The sequence below is a fragment of the Ictidomys tridecemlineatus genome, chromosome 7 (assembly GCF_052094955.1).
Source record: "Ictidomys tridecemlineatus isolate mIctTri1 chromosome 7, mIctTri1.hap1, whole genome shotgun sequence".
Taxonomy (NCBI): domain Eukaryota; kingdom Metazoa; phylum Chordata; class Mammalia; order Rodentia; family Sciuridae; genus Ictidomys; species Ictidomys tridecemlineatus.
Window position 1 is genome coordinate 33,391,771 of NC_135483.1, and position 27,317 is coordinate 33,419,087.

At 37.1% G+C, this 27,317-nt stretch overlaps 1 protein-coding gene across 4 annotated transcripts in view; it reads left to right on the top strand.

Annotated features, from left to right (window-relative positions):
- The first annotated feature begins 1,208 nt into the window (after positions 1-1,208).
- Positions 1,209-27,317, top strand: part of Azin1 (antizyme inhibitor 1) — a 30,614-nt gene continuing 4,505 nt past the window's right edge. The window contains 10 exon segments of one of the 4 annotated variants that reach the window (NM_001301789.1): positions 1,209-1,596; positions 5,854-5,991; positions 14,206-14,351; positions 18,952-19,148; positions 20,907-21,080; positions 21,952-22,124; positions 23,351-23,485; positions 24,890-24,971; positions 25,335-25,409; positions 26,626-26,788. In NM_001301789.1, the coding sequence (NP_001288718.1) occupies positions 19,047-19,148; positions 20,907-21,080; positions 21,952-22,124; positions 23,351-23,485; positions 24,890-24,971; positions 25,335-25,409; positions 26,626-26,788 (904 nt within the window). In that variant the 5' untranslated portion in view covers positions 1,209-1,596; positions 5,854-5,991; positions 14,206-14,351; positions 18,952-19,046. 4 annotated transcript variants of the gene reach the window in all.

Below are 27,317 nucleotides of genomic sequence, written 5' to 3' on the forward strand. Positions count from 1 at the left end.
TATGCGACTGCAACCAGCTCAAAGATTCAAAAGACTTTAACTTTGGAGGCTATCAATCCTATTTGCTTTGCGCTGTTAAGTCTAAGTTGCACAACATTATCACTAAGATACCTTAAGGGGGGGGGGGGCGGCGCACAAATTGAAAGCTATGTAAGTCATCCTGGACCCGATAGTATAAACTTTGTTAAGGAGTAGGAAAATCAAAATGCTCATAAGATGTGGGGGATTAGTCTTGTGCGTGTAACAACAGTACACTTCAACACTGCTTCTGCATTATTAAGGCTCCGGTCTGACAGCACCAGCCCACTTTATTTTTATTTTTTAGTACAAGGATGAAACCAGGGGCACTTAGCCACTGAGCCACATCCCTCGCCCTCTTTTGTATTTTATTAGAGACAGACTATCGTTGAGTTGCTTAGGCTGGCTTTGAACTCGCGATTCTCCAGCCTCAGCTTCTGGAGCCGCTGAGATTACAAGGGGGCACCTCTGCGCCCGGCTGCACCAACCCACTTTAAAATATAGATTTCAAAATCACACTCCTTAAAGAAAAAAACGTTTTTTTTTTCTTCTGCACCATATTGCAACGCGGGAGTACTGAGAACATTCTCCTGGGGTCACAAGCCGAACACTAGACCGACCCTTCCTAGCCATGAGGAAATCACTTTCATAAAGGAATTGCTGCATCCCGAGAGGGCTTGACCTGTCCTTGGAAGGGCGGTCCCCAGGTGTAGACCACAGTCCCCACAAAATAGAGCGAGCTCCATCGCCAAAGACCCTGCGATGGTACCCACAGCCTCCCGTGCAAAGCAGGGGTCGCGCTGACCCGAGCCTAAGACAGTACTCAGGACTGCCGCTAGTGTGTAGACCTGCCCAGCTCACAAAGCACTGGAGCCTGCCGCGAGCGTGAGCGCAGGCGCTGCGGGGCGGGGGCAGAGAGGACACGCCGCTATCAGGCCCAGACGCGAGGCCACTCTCAGGCCCACGTCACTGTGGTGGGCCTTCCGCAGGCCTAAAGCTACGAGCGGCTGGAGGGCGGGAAGCGACCCGCGGGTTTGCACCTGCACTGCCGGGTCGCCCCTCCCCTCTCAGCCCAGCGCTGGCCTCCTTCCTCTTCCGCCCCTCGAGTTTCCCCAGTCTACTGCCGTGCCCCGCCCCGCTCGCGCGGCTGCCTGGCCGGCTGTGACGTCACCAGACCCCGCCCACTGGCTATAAATACTGGCGTCTCCGGCACCGCCTTCCCACACTCTTTGGCTCTCCTCGCGGCTGAAGCGTTTCCTTTTTTTCACCCTGTTGTCGCCTTCTCTGCCTCTTCTTTTCCTTTCTCGTTCTGCTGCTCTGCAGTGTGACGAGGCCAAATCCTCTCCCCACCCAGCCCGCGACTTTCTCCTTTTACTCGCGCTGCTCCATTTCTCTCTGGCCGCCGCTGCCACTGCTGCTCAGCTGGTGTCGGTGCCGCGCTTTTCTCCCCACGTCGTCCCCGCAGCCTATGGCCCAGGCCGCCTTGGGTATTTCTGCTCAAGGTAACCACATCCCTCTTTAAAAATTCCGCCGAAAAAGAGAAGACGCTTTACCCGACTCTTTGGGCCGTTATCTCACGTGAGTACTGGGACGAAGAGAGCGGGAGGAGCTGGCGCGGGCCGGCCTCGGGGGCGGTGGGTGCCTCCGCTGGGCCGCGTAGCCCTGGAGTCCCCGCAGCGCCCCGCGGCCAGCCGCTTCGAACATGGCGGACAGCGGCGTGTGTGGCGGCTGTCGGTGCCTCGGGTGGCGGGGCTGGCGCGGCGGGTCGCGCTTCAGGGCCTTAGAGGCGGCCGCCTGGCGCTCGGCAGAACCCGAGCCACAGCGGTTGGGGCGAGGGGGCGTGTGCGTGCGGGGGCGCGCGCGGTGGTCTGGCCTCCGGGGGTCGTGGTCCACTCCCGGCAGCGTGCGGCCCCCACCCCTCTCCCGTGGTGCATTGCTGTTTCCGGGGAGGGGGCCCAGCTACGGCCCCTCGGGCCGTGGTCCCTATCTGCGGCTGGCTCTGCTCGGCCGCCTTTGGTTCCGGAGCCGGGTGGGCGGCGCGATGGGCTGCAGCAGCTCGGGCGCTGGGTTATGAATGGAGCCGGTCGGGCCCAGAGCTGGCCTCTTGTGACAGCTGCGGAGGAAGCCGGTCTGGGGGTTGAAGGGAGCGCGGTCCCCCTCTGGTGGAGGAAAGTTGACCCCACTCGGGGCCCGGCGGCGGGGAAGCCCCGGTGTCAAGTAGCGAGCGGGAGGCCTTTGGCCCCTTCTGGAAGCCTCGGGGCTGCCGCTCCGCCTCTGCAGCGTTCCTGATTGGGCCAAGTCGCTTTCACTCACCCCAGTCACCTCCTGGAGTCTGAGGATTAGTCACCATGGCTTCACTTTCCAGTTCGCGCCGCGATTTCTGGGCAGAAAGAGGGAAAAGGGTAGGCTGGGGTGGCTTATCAGGTATTATCTTGACTGCCAGCAGTTAATGGTGATGACGTGTTTCAAATCTTAGAGAATATATGCCCTGAACTTTTATTCCTTAGACTAAACCACTGGCTAGGAAACCAGAAATGGTCGGGGATACAATTTACAGTCCAGTCATGTTTCAACAGATTTTTACTGGATTTTGTGGTGGCATCTTGGATGAATATGTTAAGTTTTTCTGTGTCCAGCTTGGGTTGAGAATGACTCTTAAGGAATCTCTCTTCCTTATTGTGCGCTCGGGAAAGCCTGATAGCAATGTGGCTAATGGTTGTTTGGCGAGGCCCTAATGATCCTTACACATAAGATATCATGCAAATACTGATCCTGAGGACAAATAAGCTCCGAGGAGTTTTACATTAAGTCGGAAAGATGACTATAGTTATAGAAATGAAATCAAATAATAATTTGAAATGAAATCAAATTATAGTTTTTGTCCCCCAACGTATTATTTATATGGGATCCCAAACAGGTTAAAGAGTGGTACCTCCACTTTGATTCTATAATTAACATTAACATTTTCTTTTATTTGCCTTATCTAATTGTTGCGTGAATTTCACAGTTATGTCAGAGACACCAAAACACTTCCCTTCCAACTTTAGATAGGAACCTCATCGTTAGATAGGGTTCCATGCTGTTAGCAATTTAAAAAATTTGGGGGGAGTAAAATTGATGGTAAAATCCACAAAAGTGTACCATTTGAGCCTTACAAAAAATACTGCTATGTAATAACTCAAGCCTCTATCAATGTGCAGAACAGTGCTATTGGCCCAGATAGTTCCCTTTTGTCTAGTCAAACTGTCTACAAGTTCCCACAGACTCAACCATGATTCTGATTTTTTAGAATCAATCTGTATGCATTCTTTTGTGTAAAAGGCTTTAATTTGGCATGTTTTTGATGTTCACATTGCATGTTTCAGAAGGTTTTTTATTGCAGAGTAGTACATTGTTATAAATACCTTGCCTGATTTTTTTTTAAAAAATATAATTTTATTTTAGAAATTTCAGTCTTATGCACACAAAAGAAGTCTCAAAGACAGTAACAGTTCCTGTATACTTAACCAGTTGATTATCTTATAGTATTGTGATACATTTAATCTAAAGTAAACTGAATTTGTTAAGTATTATTACTTAAACTCTTGAGTTTCTTCAAATTTCACCAGGCTTTTGGTTTTTGGAGAACTAGGGATTGAACCTGGAACTTTACTAGTATTCAGCAAATGCTTTACCACTGAGCTACACCCCAGCCAACAGTTGCTTTTTGTTGTTCTTTACTTTTTCCAGAATTCAGTCCTAACTCTACCACATTGTATTTAGTTATCATATCTCCCCAGTCTTATCTGATCTGTGACAATTTACATTTTCTGTTGCTTTTCATGATTTTCAGTGCAGAGAAGTATTGGTTAGATACCTGATAGACTACCCTCCAATTTGGATTTGTCTTGATATTTTTCTTATTACTTGAGAGAATACTACAAAACAACCTTAGAAATAATTGGTAAAAACAATGTGTCAAAAAAAACATAATTTTGAGATACTAAGTTTTGAGATATTAAATGTCAAAGGTGATAGGTTTTTTGTGTCTTGGTCTGCTGGCTGATTCAGTCAAGTCTGGTATGCCGTGCTCTTCAAATGATTGTTGAGGAACTTGATTGCAGAGTTGTCTCATCTAGCTAATTTATGCAAACCATTCTAACTGAAAATTTTTTCATAATTCCTTTATCTTTTTCATTTAATCATTCATACTTTTGAAAATGTGCTTTTCAAAGTTTGGCACCTTCTTTCCCTGTTAGTATATTTTTGTTAAATTTAGTGTCTTTGGGGGTGGGGTGGGTAACCTGGAATTGAACCCAGAGTGCTCAACCATTGAGCCACAATCCCCAACCACTTTTTTTTTTATTTTGAGATAGACTCTCCCTAAATTGCTTTAGGCCTCAACGTCCTAAGTCACTGGGATTATAAGCATGCTCTACAATGCCCAGCTTCAAGTTTTATTAAAGATCTTACTGAAGAACATTCTTGCATTTCTAAAGATTAATGTTTTTATATTTCAAATCACTTAAGCAGCAAAATAGCTGTGGGTAATATAACAGGGGAATGATGAATAATGTCTCACCAAGGATAATTATCCTGTTCCCTAGGATAATTGAGAGTGAACTGTCCTGGGCATGAGTAGTATTTTTGTTTATTTTTAAAAATTATCTAGGTGTGGGAAGAGTTGGAATGTTTACGGAGTAGCACATTATTTGGAATTTTATGTAAGTTTATAATCATTGTTGCAAGTTAATATGTATTCTTTGGTCATCAACTGTGAGTGATTTAACCAGTTTCAAGGAATCCTTGAATCCTGGTGGAGGGGAAAGGGAGGCTTTAGGCATGCTTAAGAGTGCTTCTGAAATTTTTCAAACTCTTGACCTTAAATTTCTAGTTTTATTATTTCTGGTTTCCTTGTTACCAACCTTTTCTAGCACATACTGCCAGGTTCTATTACTTTAAAACAGTAACTATTGAATTACAAATAGAAATGTAGGTATAGCATTTTATCTTGGGAACCAGTCAAACTGTAATAGGTGATGACCATTTATAAAACAGCATTTTGTGTAGTGTGGCAAACACTTTGACAATTCATTTGCTTCTAGTGGTAATAGAATGAAGTGAAGATCTAGATAAGTTGGGTATGAGAAAATAAAGCTTAAGAGATTACTTGCCTAACATTATAAGGACTTCTCAATAATTCAGATACATAAGGTATTAATTAGGATGTACAACTTTTTTTAAGTAATAAGAATTTGCATTTTAAGCAAAGAAAAATTTGGACTTGAATTTGAAGGGTGTTCTGGGTAGTTCCAGACTTTAAGATCAAGTTGTATTTAAAATCTTGCATATATGCTGGATTGTTGAGGGTACTTGGACAAATGAAAGCAAAATTTATAGCAGGCACTGTGGTGCATGCCTGTAGTCCCACTTACCTAGGAGACTGAGGTGGGAGGATCACAAGTTTGAGGTCCTATCTCCCTCAAGATAAAATAAAAAGGAATGGATGTGTAACTCAGAAGTAGAGTCTGGCATGTGCAAGACTCTGGATGCAATCTCCAGTACCACCAAAAGGGTGGGGGGAGGCAAAATTAGACTGGAAATTCATGAGTAGGTAGATAAAGCAACTTGATAAGGTGACTGGTGCCAGGTTCTGTGAACTTCTGTAGTAGAGCAGCTTGGAAATTAATAAAAATTAATAAAAAGTGCTTGGTTCTATGGTAAACACTTTGAAACATTTTGGATAATGTGACTTTAACAAAACTAAAGTTCTGTAGTTTAAGTGAACCTGCTATTGGAGCACAGCTGAATTTTATTTTTTAACATAGAATTATCTGCCACTTTTATTTTCTTTAGGGCGAACTTTCTGACCAAGTATACAACTACCCAGAAGGCCTAGGAGAAGTGCTGTATAGAGAGCAGTTCGACTTTAACGCCGAGCCACCTTGGGAACCTAGCTGATGATAGGGGGGTTCCATCTCCTAACTTGTCCATGTAAGTACCTAGGGGATCCCAGTAAAATGAAGGCAAGTGAGAGTGCTGTGTTTTTTAAAACTTGAAGTTGTATTTAAGAGCAGTGATCTTTAAAAACTCTTTTGACAGTTATAGATTAGACTTAATTATTCAGTTTAATTTATGCATTGTTCACCACTTAACTGGGTAATTTATAATTTACTTTCTCTTGAATGCATATAATATATTTTACATGAATAAATTGTAGAGTGTTTTTGTTTGTTTGTTTGTTTGTTTTGGAACCAGGGGTTGAACTGAGGGGCATTCAACCATAGAGCCACATCCCCAGCCCTATTTTGTATTGACAGAGTCTCACTGAGTTGCTTAATGCCTTTTTGCTGAGGCTGGCTTTGAACTTGTGATCCTCCTGTCTCATCCTCCTAAGCTCCTGGGATTACAGGCGTGTGCCACCATCCGTGGCTGTACAGTGGTTTTTGGATTTAAGATGTAGTTTGCCACATCATTCAACCATTTAACTTTGGTCCAAGTACTAGTCTTGATCAGAAAAAAGTCAAAAACCATTTTTATTTTTTTGGTACTAGAGATTGAACCTCAGGCTTCATGCATGCTTAACATTCTATCACAGCTACACCACCAGCCCCAAAGACATTTTTAAATAAAGGAAAGGATTCTGCTGCCATTTCACTCAGTAAATGTATTCCTCAGACCATGGTATTTGAAACATGAGTCTTAGTTTTTGTTTTCTTAGTCATGAACATCATGCTAGACTAAATATGATTTTTCTAGTTTACATTCCTTTTCATAAAATGACTTTTTATATAATATTCAGCTGTTGGGAACAACTGGTTGTTTTTAGAGGACTTTCTGAAAGATGTCTATGTCTCCCCCATCCTGCTACCTTTCTAACAGATTTTCAAGGATAGTTTTTGACTAGATTTTCTGTATGGATTGACTTTTTAGAATTGATTCCCCATGCAAAATATCATTCCTCAGTAAAATATTTGAGCTGCTAGATTTGTGTGGTTGGTTCATTTAAAAACTTAATTGTATATAGATTTCTTGCTATTGAAATTTGATTTGGGGTATTGAAATTAGGATTTTTCTCTTGGCCAGAAACTTGGAAGGAATAGTATTAGAAATTTTCACAAAACCAAAAGATAACAGTTTGGTGAATTTAGTATTTCTTTAGACTACACCACCACCACCACCATGGTTTGAACCCAAGGGCGCTTAACCACTAAGCCACATCCACATCCCCTGCCCCTAAGTTGCATGTTTATTCTATCTTATGAGAGGGTGTTAAACCAAACCCTTAAAGTACCATTTGATGTTGAAGTTAACTCATTTAGATTTTTAGTTTCAGGTTTTTAGGTTAAGGCTAAAGAGACAGAACAGTTTTAAGTACTAGGATTTTACAAGTTACAAGTTCTAATGCTTATAACCCTGGTTGGAGGTTTTCCTATTTTGGCTTTTTTCCAACCTGTATAAATTTAAGCAAATTGCTTAGTTTTTGAAACATAGCCATATAATAAAGTTGGACTAAAATAATTCTTAATCCTAAGCAGAACAAAAAAAAAAAATTTGTAGTGCTGTGTGGTTATGCATTGTGTTTCTTGGATGAGTAGTATTAGCATCATTTAGAACAGAAATATAGAATCCTACTCAACTTGAGTCAGAATCTTTTGAGACAGGGTCTTGCTAATTGCTGAGGCTGACCTTGTACTTGGTGATCCTCCAGTTTCAGCCTCGGGAGTTGCTGGGGTTACAGACATGTATACCATATTGCCCCACTCAGAATGTGCATTTTAAACAGATTGCTTGTATGCATATTAAAAGAGAAGCATGGTGCCAACATCTTAGTACCAAGTCCATTACCTAATATTGTTAGTCTGTCTTTTCTAGGATATCTGATATTTTCCCTGAAGTTAACTGGGAGGATCTGATTGGCAAAGATACAAATAAATTCTAAGGTGAAAATTAATTTTTCTTTTAAGGAAGGCTATAATGAAGGATGTTTTTAGTTAAGTTTTTTGCTAAATTGGAAATTAAATCTTTATTTTCTTTAACATTTGTAATGTTTCCTCTTACATATTTGACACTGATAACAATAAGCTGAAATATATGAGAATAATTTTTGCCAAACAAGAAAAAGTAGTTTTAGAATAATAAGTAATATCAAAAATTCAGAAAGTCCTTACTCTTTTGAATGAGGAAAGTGGGAACAGACAGATGTTTATTATTTATTCTGTAAGTTCTGGCAGCCCAAATTACTAATTTTTAGATTTATTATGCCCAGGGACAAGGTATTAACATATACTCTTGTACTAGATACTTTGCTGTAAAGCTATAAGTCCACAACCCCTTATTCATATAATTTTGAAACCCAGAAAACTTTTTAAAAGAGTTTTCCTTCAGCTTCCTTGGTGTGACCCAAACTAATTTGGGAGAAAAACGTGACCTGAATCTGTGCTGAGGTGAGACTATTTTTATCCTATCCCATTTAATGTTAATATTCCAGAGTTTAGATGTAGATATATTGTGATTACAGGATGCTGACTCATTCTCTTGGAGAGAGTTATGTTATATATTATAGATACCACATTATTGCTCTAAACCTTGACTAATTGTGAACTCAGAAAAAACTTTGTTCTATTGTTTCACTAGAATTAGTAAAAATGGTAAGAGAATCATACCTCCCAGAAATGTAATATTCTTATGTATAATAGTGTGTTCTAGAAACTGAAACCCAGAGATTAATTTTATGTTGAGCAACAGTACTATTTGGAACCAATAAGAGAACTTTGCATATAACATTGCAAAGCATGTTAACTGTTGAATATTAGTAGAATTCCTGTGCAGGAGATCTGAGCTCCAGGATTTGCTTCAGGGTAAGGTTTTTAAATTAAATAAACATTTGAATTTAGAGGTAGTTCATTAAGGATCTGGAAGCTATGGAAGTTGCTTACATAGTACAACCTCTCCCCACTCCCTCAATACTGGCTATTGAAACCAGGGATACTACCACTGAGCTACATCATAGCCCTTTTCATTTTATTTGAGACAGAATCTCACTAAATTGCCAAAGACTGGAATTGAATTTATGATCCTTCTACCTCAGCCTCCCAAATTACTGGGATTACAGGTGTGTCCAACACTAGCTGTAAATTATTTTCTTTTGAAATTTGTTTTTAGAATCTCACTAAATTGCCAAAGACTGGAATTTATAATCCTACCTCAGCCTCCCAAATTGCTGGGATTACAGGTGTGCCCATCACTAGCTGTAAATCATTTTCTTTTGAAATTTGTTTTTAGAATATGATGCATTATGTGAGCATTGTGAAAATATCTTTGGTGCTGGGGATAGATCTCAGGGCCTCTGCATGCAGTCTCTGAGCCACAACTTCAGCCAACTCCAGCAGAGAATACTTTGACAGATATTTTTAATATTAGTATCTCAGGTTAAATTACTTATGTTTGGCTGGCATGGTGGTACACACCTGCAATTCCAGCTACCCAGGAGGCTGAAGAAGGAGGATTGCAAGTTTGAGGCCAGCTTCAGCAATTTAGCAGGACCCTGTCTCAAAATAAAATATAAAGGACTGGCCATATACCTGAATGTTAAAGTGATTCTGTGTTCAGTCCTGGGGTGGAGGTGGCAATAGTGGAATTTCCTAGGGCTTTATGGAAACCCCAGTAAGGGGTTTCTAGTGTGTGTGTTTGTTTTCAGTTCACTTTAGCTGTAGCTCCAGTATAATCAATAAATTAGCCTAATGGAAAATATTTAAAATTATCTAGTCCAGAAAACTAAACTCCCTTTAACTAGTGAATTTGGTAATAGCTTTTACCAATGGATCCAATAATGAAGTCAGGTTGAATTAACCATTGTATACCCCCTGCCTTTTTGTTGTTGTTGTTGCTGCTGGGGATTGAGCCTGGCAGTACTCTGCCGCTGAATTACATCCCCAGCCCTTTTTATTTTGAGACAGTGTCTTTATTAAATTGACCAGGCCGGCCTTGAACTTCTGAGTCTTCTACCTCAGCCTTCCAAGTAATTGGGTTTATATCTGTGCCACCAAGCCCAGCTATCATATATATGTCTTTCAGTGTCATATTGTATCTAAGTATAGAAAGAGATTTAATTAATTAAGTGTACTTTTTAAGTTTGCTTTAAAAATTACCTGATTGTTATTAGTTGACTGTATGTTCTTACAGAAACATCAAAAGGACATCAGCATTCAGGTTCTGACTTTCAATTGTTAGTATTTGTACAGCCTTAGTAGGACCCCACCTTAAGATTATTTTAACGTTTTTTATGAATTTGCTAGTGCTGCTGCTTCTTGTATCACAAATTGTTAATAGAAAAGAGAGGTTGGGGCTGGGGTTATTGCTCAGTGCTAAAGCACTTGCCTAGCATGTGTGATCCCCAGCCCTGGGTTCGATCTCCAGCACCACATAAAACTAAATAAACAAAATAAAGGTATTGTGTTCATTTACAACTGGAAAAAAAAAAAAACAGTTGATTCTACTTGTGGTAAAAAGGAGAAATTTGATTATGGTAGTTAAAGATACTGTGATGCAAGCAAATTCAACAGAACATTCATTAATGGTTGATAGTCTTGGAGAAAGATGAGTAAAATTATCATTGTAATATATAGTTTTAAGGTGTGTGTGTGTGTGTTTATTAAACAACCCTTGCCCCCCATACTGGGGAATGAACCCAGGGCCTCTTACCATTGAGCTATATAATGAGCCTTTTTTATTTTGTTTTGTTATTATTTTATTTTTGAGGGAATTCTCTGTTGCCCAGGCTGGCCTTGAATTTGTGATCCTCTGCCTCAACCTCCCAGGTAGCTGGTATTATAGGCATGTGCTACCTTACCAAGTCTTAAAATATATTTTTAAAGTATGTTTATTGCTTTGACATGCATAAAATACTTAAGGGTGCATTTCTGCTGGTATAAAGTAGCAGAAAAATATTCTGTATAAGCATAGTATGAATTAATAGCATGTTAATAGATTAGTAAGTTTGGGCGAGGGATATGGTATTGTTGCTTGGGGTAGATTTATCTTTTCTAGGAGGGCCAACAAGATTGGAAAATGGTGTAGACCAGTTTTTAAAGATGTTGAACTGTTTCTTGCATTTGCTACACTGCATAGTTTAGTTGAGAGAATTAATAAAGTGACTATTAGTCTGTTTCACACTGTCTTCACTCAACACATTCTTTTTTCAATTTAGGGTTTCCCCTACTCCTCTCCTTCACACCTCTCAAAACCATTTTGGAACACAGACGAATTAATTATGAGAAAGGTTTTGTAAACACTAGGTAAATTTGATAGTTTGCTGTTCTAGGTTGGTCATTGTTTAGATAAGCCTGAGGACACTCTTCCAGTGAAAGTACTTATTACATAATGGAAGGCCCAGGAAACAGATATTTTGTTCTTAACCTCCATTCGTAGGTTATTCATGCCTATTTAAGTAGTTTGTTGCATGCTAATTGAAGCAGAGATTTAGCCATCCTTTTCCCTGATCTGGTGTTTTTCACTTGATATGGTCCAAGTAGAAAGTATTTGGATAACATACTGACTTAAAAGGATTAGCCTGGTCCGGTTTGCTTTGCCCAGAAATGTATGCAGCCACTCTTAAGGTTTGTCTGTAATGGATTGACTTGCAGCAGGAGTCAAAATAGCAAACTCTTTCGAAATATTCTTCATAAATTTTTTGCCTCATTTTATGTAAGCACATATTTCAAGTATCTCTTCAGGATTTATTTACTATGGGATTTTATTTTGTTCATTTTATCTAGCTTAATCAGTTTGTGAACTGATCTTTGATACTTCAAACACAGTTGTTTTGGGGGACAGTGGTGAGGGGTTTTTGTTTTTTTCTTGTGACGTATATGGTCTTGATCTCTAGAGGTTTGAAAATAGTATCTTCTAGAACTGCTTTGTTTGAAACAATAGTCATACAGGTACCTTAGCAACTGGGAACACAGCTCATTGATAGAGCACTTGTCTAGCATGTGTGAGGCCCTGGGTTTGATTCCCAATACTCTGGGGGAGGAGAGCTTTGTTTTTAAAAAATTTAGTTCCTCAGATGCATGAGGCTTATATTTCAAATGCTTGAACTACCAGTAAAGAAAAATTCATTCATCATAGAACGTTGGGCAGCACTACTCTAGGATAATTATTGTAAGTGAAATATGAATCACATTCTAAGGTTTGTCTAATAAAAAGTTGTTGCTGAATTTGTAAGGGTTTCTTATTTGTATATTCTTACTGAATTCTTTAGTTGTCTAACATATCCTTAGGATATTACTCCTTATAGTGATTGAACCTCATGTAACTTGAAATTAATATTAGCTTTATGTTGACTTTCTTTTTTTTCTTTCTTTTTTTTGGTACCAAGTATTGAACTCAGGGATGTGCTTAACTAACACTGTGCCACATCCCCAGCCTTTTAATTTTGAGACAAGGGCTTGCTAAATGGCTGAGCCTGGCTTTGAACTTGTGATCTTCCTGCCTTATCCTTCTGAGTCACTGAAATCATAGGTGTGCGCCACTGTGCCTGGCGACTTCAGGTTATTTTTATGTATTCCTTGCTCTTTACTGAAAGTATTGCAAAGAGCTGTTAAAGGAAGTATTCTCTCTTAGTTCATCACCTAGGTTTAGTGTAATCAACAAGAGTTATATTTGGTGTGATCACAAATAGGATGGTGTATTCTAGTACATTCATCTTGGAAACTAACAATAACCAAGTATTATTCCAAAGGAGATATTTGCTCTCCTGAATTCACAAAGAGCTTCTACAGGTTATAAGAAAAAGGGAAAGCACGATTTATAAAAAAGATTAATAGACTCAAATTCATTTTTGTCACTTCCAACCTAGCATTTCTATCCTTGAGCATGTGTCCTAGACTGTAGCACCTATGTCTGTTTATACTTGCAGCCAGTACAGGACAGGGTATCCTGTAAAATAGCATACTGCAAAGTATTGCTTAGGATTCCATGAAAGAAAACTATTAAATAAGGGAATGGTGCTTAGCAAAAGTCTAAACATCTGTAGGGGGGAGACACACACACTGCCACCTGTGAGAAGGTCCTTTGAGATATGAATCTTGTTTCTTAATTGCTTGCTTAACCTGGTCTTTGTTGCAGTAATTGTATTTCACATATGTTTTATATACAACAAAATAAAAAGTATTCCATTGTAGTTAGGGCTTCCAGTTAGTGAGATCTGCCTAAAGTATGAATATATCAAATCTCATTTACATTAAATAAGATGAGATTTCAGTATTTTTTTTTGCGCAGGCACACTTTTTCTAGGGAAAAAAAATTGAATCTTTAAATTGTCAAGGGAGTTTAATAGTGTTGATTCCACATGTAAAATAACATTGCTGTGAAAATTCTGTATTTTATTTTTCTTATTAAGATACATTTTAATAGTTATTTTTAGGCGTTTGAACCTAATTTGAAATAAGTTGGGCCTATTTCCTTAACCCTCCCTCTCATCTCTTGTTCATTCTTGTTCTTTTAAGGGGGAAAAAAATCTTCAGCATCTTTTAGTGTTCTTTCTTTAGGCTTACTCAGTTTTTTTCCCTCCCCTCCCAAACTCATCTCCTGAAAAATAATAATGAGTATTTATTGTGATCACTAGCTTTCCAGTTATTGTCAGTTGAAGCAGGCCCTGTCCTGGTTATCCTGAGTGTTCCATCACTTGTTTTTATCCACTATGGCAAAAATGGATTATGTGATCTTATGGCCATCACCCAATTTATTAGAACTTCCTATCATTTTTAGTATGTAGCTTCCTGGATTTTTTTTTTTTTCCTGATTCAGACCTGCTTGAGGCCTTATTACATCTATAGTGCCAAAGTCATTTTTTAGAAGCCTCTTTTAATGCTATTCTGATCGATCACTTCTAAAGGTATTCTGTGTGGTAAGTAACTTTTTTTTCCTGTTTTAGGTAGAATGCAGAGGAGGGGGCTTTTGACATCTGTTTTTAAAGCTGAGTGCTGAGTCATCAAATGCTTATGTAAAAATAAAGAACTTCCTATCATTGTCTTAGGCATCTTCAGAGTAACTATAGTAGTGTAAATTTCAAAATAGCAGTTTTTCATTTTTAAATGAGTAAAAGTCCTGTTAGAAAAGTGGTTGATGTGTTAAGGTTGGGTTTCCTGCTTAGGTGTCTCTGAAATAGTACTCTCAACCTTTCAGCTCTCCCTGTTCTACTTCCAGGGAGGTCTTCACTTCAGAAATCCAAGACTCATATTCATCCAGCTTGGTGTCAAGTGGGCTGTTGCTGCCAGAATTATCTTGTGATTATTTGAGAGATGTATCAGTTTCTTCTGAAGTACAATCAACTGTAGAAGCCTTTGTAGCAGGTGTGTAACAAGGCAAGTGCCCAGCTGCTGCAACCACTACTCTTGGAGCTACCCTCCCTGTGAACATGAGGACTCAAGGCCTCATGGAAGGCTCCAGGGAGCAGTGTGTGGTTCTTTGGAGCCTTTGTTTCTTTTGGCAGCTCTTCACGGAAAATGTATTATGAAAACACCAATATAAAGGTGTAAATGAGGGATGTTATACATTTTTTTCCCCCAGTTGAGTCCAGGAGGAAATTTCCTATTAACAAATTACTTTTGTGATTATAGCAACTTTAGTATTGTGAAGTAACCTGAGCTTTCTCTCAACCATGTATTAATAGTGTTTGTGAAAATAGCTTTGAAAGTGCTTGTATGTAGAGAACACCTTTTCATAATTGTGGATACCAGTAAGCATCAGAGCTTTTATAAAATTTGCTACTAAGATCAAGTTCTAAAGCATTCTGGTGAAGAGAATCTAAGATCTACATAGAATAGATTTTCTAAAGTTTAACAAATAATTTAAGGTCCAATAGCACCAAACTGATAAATAGTGGTGAATGATGTGTTAGAACCAGGAAATTAATCTTGTTTCTGATTTATAACCAGAACCACTAGAACATTTCATCTGACATCGTGGTTTGATTCTGTATTTTCAGTTGAGAGCATGGAAAAGTCCTGGGAATAATCCCTGTGGTGTTAAAAATCAAGGTGAATTAACTTGCTGAATCTGGTATACAGTATAAACTCTGCTCACCTCAACATATGCACACTTATTTTTTTGCTTGCTAGAACATGCTGCATCTCAGAATATTTATTTAATAATATTGGCAGCAATTAACTTTAATACCTCTAAATATTCTAGCAGAAATGTTTCTTTTTTTTTTATTTTTTTTGATGTTAACACAAACCTTGCTTTTTGTGACAGTGTAAATATACAGTGTTTTTGCTAACATAACATTAAGAAAATTACAGGAAAGATCTCCTGGAGTCTTTAAACTTATTTTTAAAAATTCCTTCAGTGAGATGGTGGTATAATATTGAAGGTAGAAACACTCATGATCAGGCTACTTTAACCCTGATTGTCCCTTTTTGATGGAAATACTGGATCTCCAATAACAGACATTTCATTTGAATTCATTGGCTCAAAGTGTCTTAGAAAGCCTGTTTTCTGAAGATACTTGTGTTTTACAAGTTGCAGAATTTGTTTTTTTCTGGGACTAGCTTTTAGCTTTTAACAGTAACTGATAGCTAAGCTTAACATTTACATGCACATCACTTTGCATATCACAGTTAAAGACTTTTTAAGAATGTCAAAAACAACTGGTTGTGGTCATGTACACCCAGGAAATGACAAGTTCAACATCAGCCCCTGCAACATAAAGATATGGCCTAAGCAATTGAGCCGAGATCCTGTCTCAAAATAAAAAGGACTGGGGATGTAGCTCAGTGTTAAAATGTCCTGAGTTCTGTCCTTAATTCCAGCATCAACAAAAAGAATGTCAAAGACAGGTTTTTCAATGCATAGGGGATACATTATTACCACCTCTTAAGTTAAGAACTCCCTAATTTAGCTGGGAATATAGCTCAGTGGTAGAGATCACAAGTACCCACAAGGCCCTGGGTTTGGTCCTCAGCAGCAAAAACTAAAACAAATAGAACTTTCCAATATTAGAGTTGTGAAGTCCTTTTTCTTTAGTTCCCAAGACCTACACTGGCTAATAAGTAGGCTTTAATCAACTATTTTATTGTAATTTTCAGTATAATTTAAAAAAATCAAGTAGCATTACACCTACTACATCTGTTTTAGTGTTCAGATGTGCTTTAATCCTTTTGTCAAGTACTACCGATATAAAAAGTGAATTTTATTTTTTCTAACAATCCTTTTTTTTGTTTGGTTAATAATTTAGCTACTCCACTAACATTTACTTTTTTGTTTTGTAGCCAGCATATGCTTTCCGAAATTCTTTTTATTGGTGGTGGTATATTTTTATTCATATTATTAATAACATTCGTCAGATGTTTGAGTTGGCCTTTAGTTTTTAAAATCATTTTACTTCTAAAGAAGTCTTATTGTGGCAGGTTTCTGGGTTTGGGAATTTATTGGAAACGGGACATGAGTACTTTGTGGTAGTAGGTGATTATAATTACATGCCAAAATGAGTACACATTATTACATGTAAACTGTTAATATGGATACAAAAATGGAAAGAAAAATTTCAAATTTAGGGTCTACATATCTGAAAATTAGACAAAAGATTCAGAAGTCAGATTTAAAATTGAGAAGATAGTCATGGGGTTTGGGTTTTGTAGTCCAGTGCTTAGCCTCTGTGAAGCTCTGGGTTCGGTCCCTAGCATCAAAGGAAAGAAAATAGTCATAAAGATAAGTAAAAGCTGAGTAGGCACAATAGGATGTTTTTGTTTGTTTTTTTATGCCAGTGGGAATACAATGAAGAAATTAACTATGAGAAATGGTTAGTTGATTATGGGGATGTGATAAAGTTGTATTAAAGAGACTGAATTGTGTTATTTCCAACAAAAGGGATCCTATGATTTACAGGGATGAGTTTTGGGAAGGCAGGCGCTGCATATATATTTTGTTTATAACACAATTTTCCAGCTTTATATAACAGCATGCCATACTGCTATAATAACATGAACATGTTTGCTTTGAGATTGAAGCTAGTTTCAATAGGCAGTGATAATTAAACCCTCTAGATTCTGTAGTTGGAAAAATATTTTTAGAGTTATCAGCATACTACTATAGAAATATTCTGAAGAATGGGCATTATGCAGGTAAGATGGGATCCAGTGGGCCTCATATTTTTGTAAATACTGAATGTTAAAGCAGAGTTACCATAAGCTACAAAAATTATCTTGTCCTGACTTTAAAAGCTAGATTTTTGATAATGTAGCTTATTGGTAGAGTGCTTGTCTAGGATGCATGAGGTGCTGTGTTCAATCCCCAATTCAAACCATAAACTTTTTGATTTTGGACTCAGTTGCCTTTGGTGGACTATCCATAACCTAAGATTTCTCAAATAAATGCTACATGTATTGCATTTAAAGAGACTAGTGAACTGAGATTTTATTTAGGCTAAAGATCTTGATAATTTTTTTAAAAATGTAGTTCTCAGAATAAACAAAAGCTTATTTTGTTTATTTTGGCTGGTAAAACGGTGGTACCAACCATGGTGCATGGATCTTTTTGAATTAGTGTTCTTTTTCTGTCAACCCTACTAGTAAGTATCCACACTTAGTTGGCCTTATTGCTTAAGATAAATATGCATTCTTAGCCTAAAACGTCTACTTTCTGGGCACAACATCCTTTAGAGAATGTCTAGACTATGATTTGACTTCACTGCGTAAGTAGTAATTGTCATGCAAATATGCCTAAATTAACTTCTTTGGAGTGATAAAAATAACATCAACTTTAGTCTCCCCCTATCATGAAAGAGGTTTGATGAACTGAATCTAGTTGGCTTCTTGGAATTAAAGTGCTGTTTTAAGTTAAAACTAAGTATTGTTTATATTTCATGAAATTTGACTAATGTTACAGTTTACTGAGCAGTTTTCTTCTGATATAACCAAAAAGCTGATACTACTATGTGTGGGAACCCTTGAAAATGGAGTGTGTTTTCAGGATGAGGACCATAACCCAACATGAACTCCTACACAGGATATAGGGAGGTGGTAAATGATGGCGGTGGCAGGAGGAATGAAGGACTCCGGAATGACTATAAGGTTTATCAAGATAGAATTAGTCACACAAAGCGAGTGATAGTCTGTCTATGTTTTATCATGTCTATGTTAGAAGGAATCATTTCCTAAAATCACCTAAGGACCAGTGAAATTCAGCAGAGAAGATGAGCCTTGTATGGCAGCAAGTGTTGCCTCAGAAAATGAGAACCAAGTAAAGTGGGACGGTTTGATTGGGAAAGTTGGGTTTAGCCCAAGGATTAAAAAAAAAAAAAAATCAGTTGGCAACTCAGTTTTTATCACTTTGAGCAAGCACTTAAACAGGTGTTTTTGTTTCATATGCTTTTTTGGAGGGCAGGGTTTACAACAGCCTTTTGAGAAAGTAACTAAGATGGTTAAGGGAGATTTTGAGAAACTGAGGTAAGATTTGTATAGTACTAAAAAAAACAGCCCAGACCAGGTGTTATAATTCCTGTTCCAGTCATTTTGCCAAGTCAGATAACCTCTTGGGATTGCTATCTTGATATAGCTAGTATCATTTACATTGAGTATAAAACCTGAACAGTCTATATTCAAAGAAGTCACGGTTTGTCCTGAAGCTATCCTTCACCCAGCTAGTTCTATTATTTTTATCTACTCTAGAATATTGTAAGTCATGTCTGAAGTTACCTGGTCCTACTATTTGTTACTGGGTACCTGGGTGGGTTACCTTCTCAATAAATTATATTGAGCTTATTTCTTAAATGTATAAAATACACATTTACTAACTTTTTAGAGTGGGCATTAAAGTAATTCAATGTTTCTGAATGCTAAGTGATCACAAATTCTTGACTAAATTAAGCACTTGGCACACTTTCACTAATAATTCATGTAATGTTTAACTACTGAAATAATGCAGACTTTGATATAACTTTTATTTTGACAGTTTGTTGCATATTCTAAGGACCCAGACATAGGCTTGGTGGCCCGTCTCTTGTTTTTCCTGGTTTATGACTTTCGGCTTTGTGGAATACGGCTGAGATGAAAGGATTTATTGACGATGCAAACTACTCTGTTGGCCTGTTGGATGAAGGAACAAACCTTGGAAATGTTATTGATAACTATGTTTATGAACATACTCTTGTAAGTGCACCATTTCATAATTTCAAAATATTTTTCCTAATTTGAAAACATCAGTGCTTTGTTAATTTCTAAGAAGTTAATCTGATAAAAAGTGTTTCATAATTGCAACTTCTATTTTTTTAGCACCTAACTCTTATGTTCTTAATAATTTTTCTCAACCTCATTATTTAATTTTCTTTACATATGTTGATTATGAATTTGATAATTTATACTGAATGTTTACTTCCCAGGAGAGTCAACCTGTACAAAGTCATACATTCCAGAATTATATTCAACTCTAATTTAGATCATTTGTTTTTATTTAGACTAGTAGAATTATTTTCATTTAATAACTTACTAATGGATTCCCATCCCTACCCTAGTACTAGGGATTGAAGCCAGTGCCTTGGGTATGCTAGACAAATGTTCTACCACTGAGCCTCATCACCCTATCCCTTCTATTTTTTTGAGACAGGACCTTGCTAAATTGCCCAGGCTGGTCTCAACTTGGAATCTTCCTGTCTTAGTTTGGTTAGTTGGGATTATAGGCATTTGCCACGATGCCTAGTTAGGATTTGCCTATTTTTTGGGGAACTAGTTTCCTATATTCTTCAAATTTGTTGGATTATCATGTTATTTTAGTGTTCTGTAATAGGATACCCAAAAGACTTATCCTTCTTTTGACTTGGATTCTATAGAAATGCTAGAGCAGTCTTCCCTCACCCTAGCAAAATCTCTTACTTTCTCATCAAACTTTGAACTTATACTGTTCAACCAGCTCCTAAGAAGCTTGTAGTCAGATTTTAGTGCCTTTTCTCTTTATCATTCTCTTCTAACTGTAACATTTTTTTCCCCCCTGGGTCAGGTATAATCTTAGAAATACCTTAATATTCTTTGTATTATCTCCTATTATCCCTGGTTTGCCTTGCACATGTTATTTAGAATAGTGATCTCCTAACCGCACATTTTCTGCTTAATTTCATTGAATATTCATTAAGTACAGTTTCCTCATTCCCTCAAGTTCATTAGTTTTCCATTGCCTACTCTCATTCTTCCAGTTTCACGTTCTATCTAAGATAATAAATAAAACTGAATACCTGGTGTTTTTTTATCCCAGCTCTCTTTGCAGTTAGCCCATTAAATACTGGCAGTTGAACCCAGGGGTGCTTTCCACTGAGCTGTATCTTCAGTCCTTTTTATTTTTTGAAGGGTCTCACTAATTTTCTGAGGCTGGCTTTGAACTTCCCATCTTTCTGTCTTAGCCTCTGGGCTCACTGAGATTATAGGCATGTGTCACTGCGCCTAGCTTAATGTGCAGTTTTAATGGAGGTATATCCTTTGTTGAACATTCCAAATTCTCCTCTCTGTAGTCAAAAAATTATATCCTGAACTGCCAAAGTAACAGTAGCATGGAAGGAAATAGGTCTCCTTCACTCAACTACTAAAAAGTAGAATTGGGAAATTGATTCTTATGAGAGCCCCAAGAGTGTATTGTATATGCCGGTATACCACATAACAGCAAAATGTCAAATTTTAAAAGATCAACACTAGGGCTAGAGCTCAATGGTAGATGCCTCACATGGATGAGGTACTATAAACAGAATGAAGATAAATGAAGATAAATTAAAAGTTTTCTTTTAATGTTTACTAGGACTAATTTAATTGTTAATAAAAAAAAAGTTGAATATGCTAGTGAATATAACGAAAAGTGAGGATTATTTTTCTAATTATGATAGTCTGTTTTCAGTGGTTCTTTGTTCTTTGTTTTAACCATAATAGACAGGGAAAAATGCATTTTTCGTGGGGGATCTTGGAAAGATTGTGAAGAAACACAGTCAATGGCAGAATGTAGTGGCTCAGATAAAGCCATTTTACACAGTGAAGTGCAACTCTACTCCAGCTGTACTTGAGATTTTGGCAGCTCTTGGAATTGGATTTGCTTGTTCCAGTAAAGTAAGTATTTTGGATTATTTTTTCACTAATCACAACATTTAGAATTCACTTTAACTTCTAGGTACCCACAGCAATAGCAGAACAAATAAAAAAAATTTTGACTTCTGGATGGATTTTAAATAATTTTATTCAAATATATTCCCTATTAACTCTTCAGTTTTACCAATAGAAAAGTTTCAATGTGATGATCTTTTGAAAAACTTTCTCTGTTGATCATGAACTTTATTATTCATTCTTAGGCCTAGAGCTAGCTCTCTAGATCAAACTACTACTGACTAGCAAATACTTCTAAACTGAGTTTTTTTTTTTTCTTTTTAAATGGTTTATTTTTACTTTTTTAAAACAAGTATAGGGAAGCATTAAATATAATTTTAGTCTAATCAAAGAATAACCTATGGGTGCTGGGGATGTGGCTCAAGTGGTAGCACGCTCACCTGGGATGCTCGTGTCGCTAGATTCAGTCCTCAGCACCACATACAAATAAAGATGTTGTGTCCGCCAAAAACTAAAAAAAAAAAATATATATATATATATAATTTTTTTTGAGAGAGAGAGAGATAGAATTTTTTAATGTTTATTTTTTAGTTTTTGGCGGACACAACATCTTTGTATGTGGTGCTGAGGATCGAACCCTTGCCGCATGCACACCAGGCGAGTGTGCTACCACTTGAGCCACATCCCCAGCTCCAAAAAATAAATATTAAAAAAAAAAATTCTCTTTCTTTAAAAAAAAAAAATAATAACATGAATTTTATGGACAAGGCCTTAGATTATCTTATTAACCCATCACTGCAAAAAAGTATGAGAGTAATTGAATGAAAGCAATCAAAGTTTTTCCTTTTAGATGAGTGTTCAAAATGTCTTTTCACAGAATGAAATGGCTTTACTGCAGGAATTGGGTGTATCTCCAGAAAATATCATTTACATAAGTCCTTGCAAGCAAGTTTCTCAGATAAAGTATGCAGCAAAAATTGGAGTAAATATCATGACATGTGACAGTGAGATTGAATTGAAGAAAATCGCACGAAATCATCCAAATGCCAAGTAAGTAAAAAAAAATAAGTACTTGAATATTATCGGATTACTTAGGACATGAGTTTGTGTTTTGCAGGGAAGGAGGGAAATTTTTGGTAGAGCAGTGGTATGTAGGTAATTATAATTTATCTAGAGTTCCTATATGAAAAATGCTAATAGCATTTTTATTGATTGCCTCCTTTGGTCCTCTTGATGAAGAATTGGGATAAACTAACTGCACTTTGGGATATAATCTTAATTTTAAATTCAAGGGAAAAAATGGTGTGAAAATCAAATTAGAGACCATAGCTATATTAAGAGTAATATTTTCCTGAAAAAAATGTATCTGTATTTTTTTTATTGAGCTATAAGTTTTGTAAGGTATCGTGGCAGCATTTATTACTCTGAAAACCTTGGGATAAAGTCCTTTTAGAAGAAAAATTATAGGGAATCACTTTTCTTTATAAAAAAAACACCTAACTGCTTTGTGGTCTTAAGACAAACTTTGACGTGGTTATTTACTGTGTTAAATTGTAAACCAAATGGTACCTTCTTCATAGAGCTGATTCTCCTCTTGGAATGATTTTGTTTTCATCAGTCTTGCCTTCTGATCATTTGTCATTCACTAGGAGTTCCATGGGTAAATGGTTTTTACAAACAGCATTTATGTATTCATAGCTTTTGGTAGTTTATCAATTACTTAATTCCTGATAGTAGAGACATTTAATCTGTTTGTCTTGGTTTTCCTGGTTTTAAAGGAAATATATTTGAGTCAAGCATAGTAAATGCTGCCATTTAGACACTTGTAGTAACTAAAATATTTAGTGTGTATAATGAAGGGTTACCTAGCTAAAAAAGTTTAGGAACTTTGACACTAAAAGTCCCAGTGTTTTTATTGAAAGACATTGATGGCATTGCTATTCAATTTAGTCTTTCTAGGTGGATTTATGGACTGATGGACTTCATTTGAAAGTAATGTCTCTCATTACAGAGCCCAAATGACTCTTGCTGCTACAAGAGTCGTAAACTTGCTGCATTTTCCAAAATCCCATCCTTGTAAGCTTCATGCCTTAGGCCCTAATTGCTAGTTTTTTCTCTATACAGGATTGTTTTTCATTAGGTTCACTTGATTCATCCATCGCTGGATTTGGGAGCACTGACAACATAATCAACACACTTCCTACAATCTTCAGGCTTCAAATGTGCTGATGATGATGTAAACCAACTCTGCCCCAATCATCTTCCTCTTCTCTTAGGGTCTTACTACATATTGCAACAGAAGATACTATTGGAGGTGAAGAGGGTAGCATGAAGTTTGGCACTACACTGAAGAACTGTAGGCATCTCTTGGAATGTGCTAAGGAACTTGATGTCCAAATAATTGGGGTCAAGTGAGTATTTGTTTTAAACTTCATTTTATGGTGATAATCTTTCTCTCTAGAACCTCATCTCTAGCCCCTATATCAATCACATCATTTTAGGTTGGATGGGTGGGATTTACTAGAATTTAATGAATATTAAAATGACATTCAATTGCTAAGTCGTCATAGGTTTTGTTTCTCATCTGATTTTTTTTTTTCCTCTTTTTAATCCTTCAAGGGCATTTCAATAAATCAGACTTTGTTTTATCCTTTAAATTTTTTAAATGCAAGGAAACCTATATCCAGAAGTGTAATGATTTGGTCAAAATCTCAGAACAAATTAAGGATACAATAATACTAAGCCCCAGGTTTTCTGGGTTTCCAGTCCATTGCTAGTCTCAATTACAGTGAAAGATCTTGCTTTTTAAAATGTTCACAAAGATGTATAGTTCATTGTATATCTTTCCATATATTTTGTACACACAAAAAAAATTGGTAACCTTTTAAATGAAATTGAAGATTGGGCTGGGGATGTAGCTCAAGCTGTAGCACGCTTGCCTGGCATGCGCGGGGCGCTGGGTTTGATCCTCAGCACCACTACATTAAAAAAATAATAATAATAAAGATGTGTGGGTCTACCGAAAACTAAAAAATAAATATTAAAAAATTCTCTCAAAAAAAAAAGAAAGAAATTGAAGATTTTGAAGAAATTGAAGTATTCTGCACAGTAGATAACATTTTTGGGGTGTTTACATTTTGACGTTTGTATAACGACTGCTACAATCAGGACACAGTAGAACAGTATTTGAGTTAAATTTAAGAATTCTAATTTGAAGTATGTAATATCACTAAGAAGTAATACTAATGAGTATGACTCAGCCAGTTGAATTGATGTTTGTTTGTGTTTATTTCACAAGTGACATAGTTTTATATTTGGTCAGATACATTTGTCAAAATTTGAGATCCCATTTGTATAAAAGCATGTCCTCTTTTATTACAATGAAGTGTGACTATCTGACTCATTAAAAAAATTTTGTCATAGCATTACGATATTATTCAAACATCACCGTTTCTTTTTCTTTTTTCTTTTTTTTGTTTTTTGAGGAGAGAGAGAGAGAGAATTTTTAATATTTATTTTTTAGTTCTCGGCGGACACAACATCTTTGTTGGTATGTTGTGCTGAGGATCGAACCCGAGTCGCATGCATGCCAGGCGAGCGCGCTACCGCTTGAGCCACATCCCCAGCCCCAAACATCACCGTTTCTTAAAAGCCTAGTATTTTGACTTGGATAATTAGAGGCTACTGTTCTATTAGATATTTGATGAAGTTAATGTATGACTAATGGTATCAATATGGTGAATGATAATTGAAAGGAATTAAAGTGCTTTGAAAACTTAGTACTGCTTTAAATTTATTACTCTTATTTCTTTTAGATTTCATGTTTCAAGTGCTTGCAAAGAATCTCAAGTATACGTACATGCTCTATCTGATGCTCGATGTGTATTTGACATGGCTGTAAGTTTGTTCTTCAAATTATTTTGTATTTTAAGCCAGGATATTATTTAATACTAAGACTCAGTATTGTTTTTTGTCTGTGTGAATTACTCAGTTTTACATATGTACAAGGATTCAGGGTTCAATGCAGTCATACTCCTTAAGTGGGTAAAGGAATGAAATAGTATTTTACATGTCTAAAAGAGTGCAGATAACATCAGGGAAATGGTAATATACTTAACATCAAGTTAATCTGTTGCTTGTTAATAAAAACCAAGAATTTGATTACTGAAGATCAGAAAACAGATCTTTACCTTCGGGGGAGGGGTTTGAAATGTTCTCATCCAAAAGCATTTAAAAGTTTTGTTTGTTTTTCATCTCTAGGGAGAATTTGGTTTTACAATGAACATGTTAGACATTGGTGGAGGCTTTACAGGAACTGAGTTTCAATTGGAAGAGGTAAACATTTTTCAGTTGATGGATATATTGGAATAATTTACCTTCTTTGCTTCTTATTGAGCCAATAAGAAGTTTATGGCAGAACGTTCATAAAGAATATCAACAGGCAATGAGAAATCCTAGTCAATTTTGAAGTTTAAAATTCTTGAAATTTTTTGAATTCTTTGGCTAGTGATTTGGCTCAGTGGTAGAGTATTTGCCTAGTATACATGAGGCCCTGAGTTCAATCCCCAGCAATGGGGAAGGGGGAAAAAAATCTTTGTGATAATGTTATACCTAATGTTATAGGTATAACATTATCACAAAATATCCCCTCACCTAGTAATCCTGGTCAGGTCAGCCCAGGGCTTGGTGAATCTACTAGGCAAGCCATACTGTCAGTATCACAAAGATTTCCCATTTCAGTCTCTATTCTTTTTTTTTTTTTTTTTTTTTGGTACCAGGGATTGAACCCAGGGGCACTTAACTGCTGAACCACATCTCCAGTCCTTTTTAATTTTCACTTAGAGACAGGGTCCTGCTAAGTTGCTTAGAGTCTTTCCAAGTTGCCAAATCTGACTTTGAACTGTGATCTTCCTGCCTCAGCCTCCCAAGCTGCTGGGATTACAGGTGTGTGCTACCATACCAGGCCCTTCAGTTTATATTTTCGAGATCCAGATTAACTTAATTTCAATAACTGATTTCTTTCGCCTTCTTGTTCAGCCCTCTTTCTCTCATTCTATAATATTTAGAAATTTGTTTGAAATGAATTAAGGCTTTTAAAAATTAATGCCATTCTGGTTGTTAGAAATTTTTAACTTGAAAAGCTGAGTGGTAGCATACATGTGTAATCCCTGCCCCTCGGGAGGCTGAGACAGGAGGATTATGAGTTCAAAGCTAGCCTCAGCAATGGTGAGGTGCTAAGCAACTCAGTGAGACCCTGTCTCTAAATAAAATACAAAATAGGACTGGGGCTATAGCTCAGTAGTTGAGTGCTCTTGATTGAGTTCAATCCCTGGTACTTCCCCCACCAACATTTTTATATTTTATTTTTTTTACTTGAAAGCAAACTTGTGCATTTTTGGAGAGGTACCTAACTAAATAGCTAAGCTTTGTGGTCTGTAATTAGAACTATCTTAATTTTCCTAGGAAAATTTAGTAATAGATGTGAAGCTCTTAATATTGAGAATTCTATAATCCAGCATTGATACCATAATCTGGAATTTAAAATCCATAGGTTAATCATGTTATCAGCCCTCTGTTGGATATCTACTTTCCTGAAGGCTCTGGCATTAAGATAATTTCAGAACCTGGAAGCTACTATGTGTCTTCTGCATTTACACTTGCAGTTAATATCATTGCAAAGAAAGTTGTCGAAAATGATAAATTTTCCTCTGGAGGTAAGTTATTAAAGTTCATAGTTTTAATTTTGTTAGTAGATAATTCCAGATAGTTTGGGGGTGAATAAATGCTCAAAATTATGGGTAGTTTTAAGCCAGCTAGGGAATTTTTCAAAAGGTAATTTCATAAGACTTTAAATACTGCTCTCTTGGTATTGATGTTTATATATATATGCTTGAGATGAACTTCCAGATGATTGGTTTTCATCCTTTATCGAAAACCAGTTTCATGTGATCTCTGTTAACATTCCTCTTGGCCTCAAATGGATTAGAGGGAGAATCTAACCTATATTTTTCTTACACAAGGACCAACAGAGAATCTTTATATCCATTCTTCAAGTCAAATCAGTAAAAATGCATTATTAGATAGTATCAGTTAGTATCACTATAGGAAAGTAAGGCTTTAAATTAATGTGACTTAATTGCTTTTGGTATGGATTAGTCCATAGGAATATGAACAATTTACCCAATACTGTCCTTTACAGTAAACTTTTCCTCTCTTCCATAATTAAAATGCAATCCAGGATCA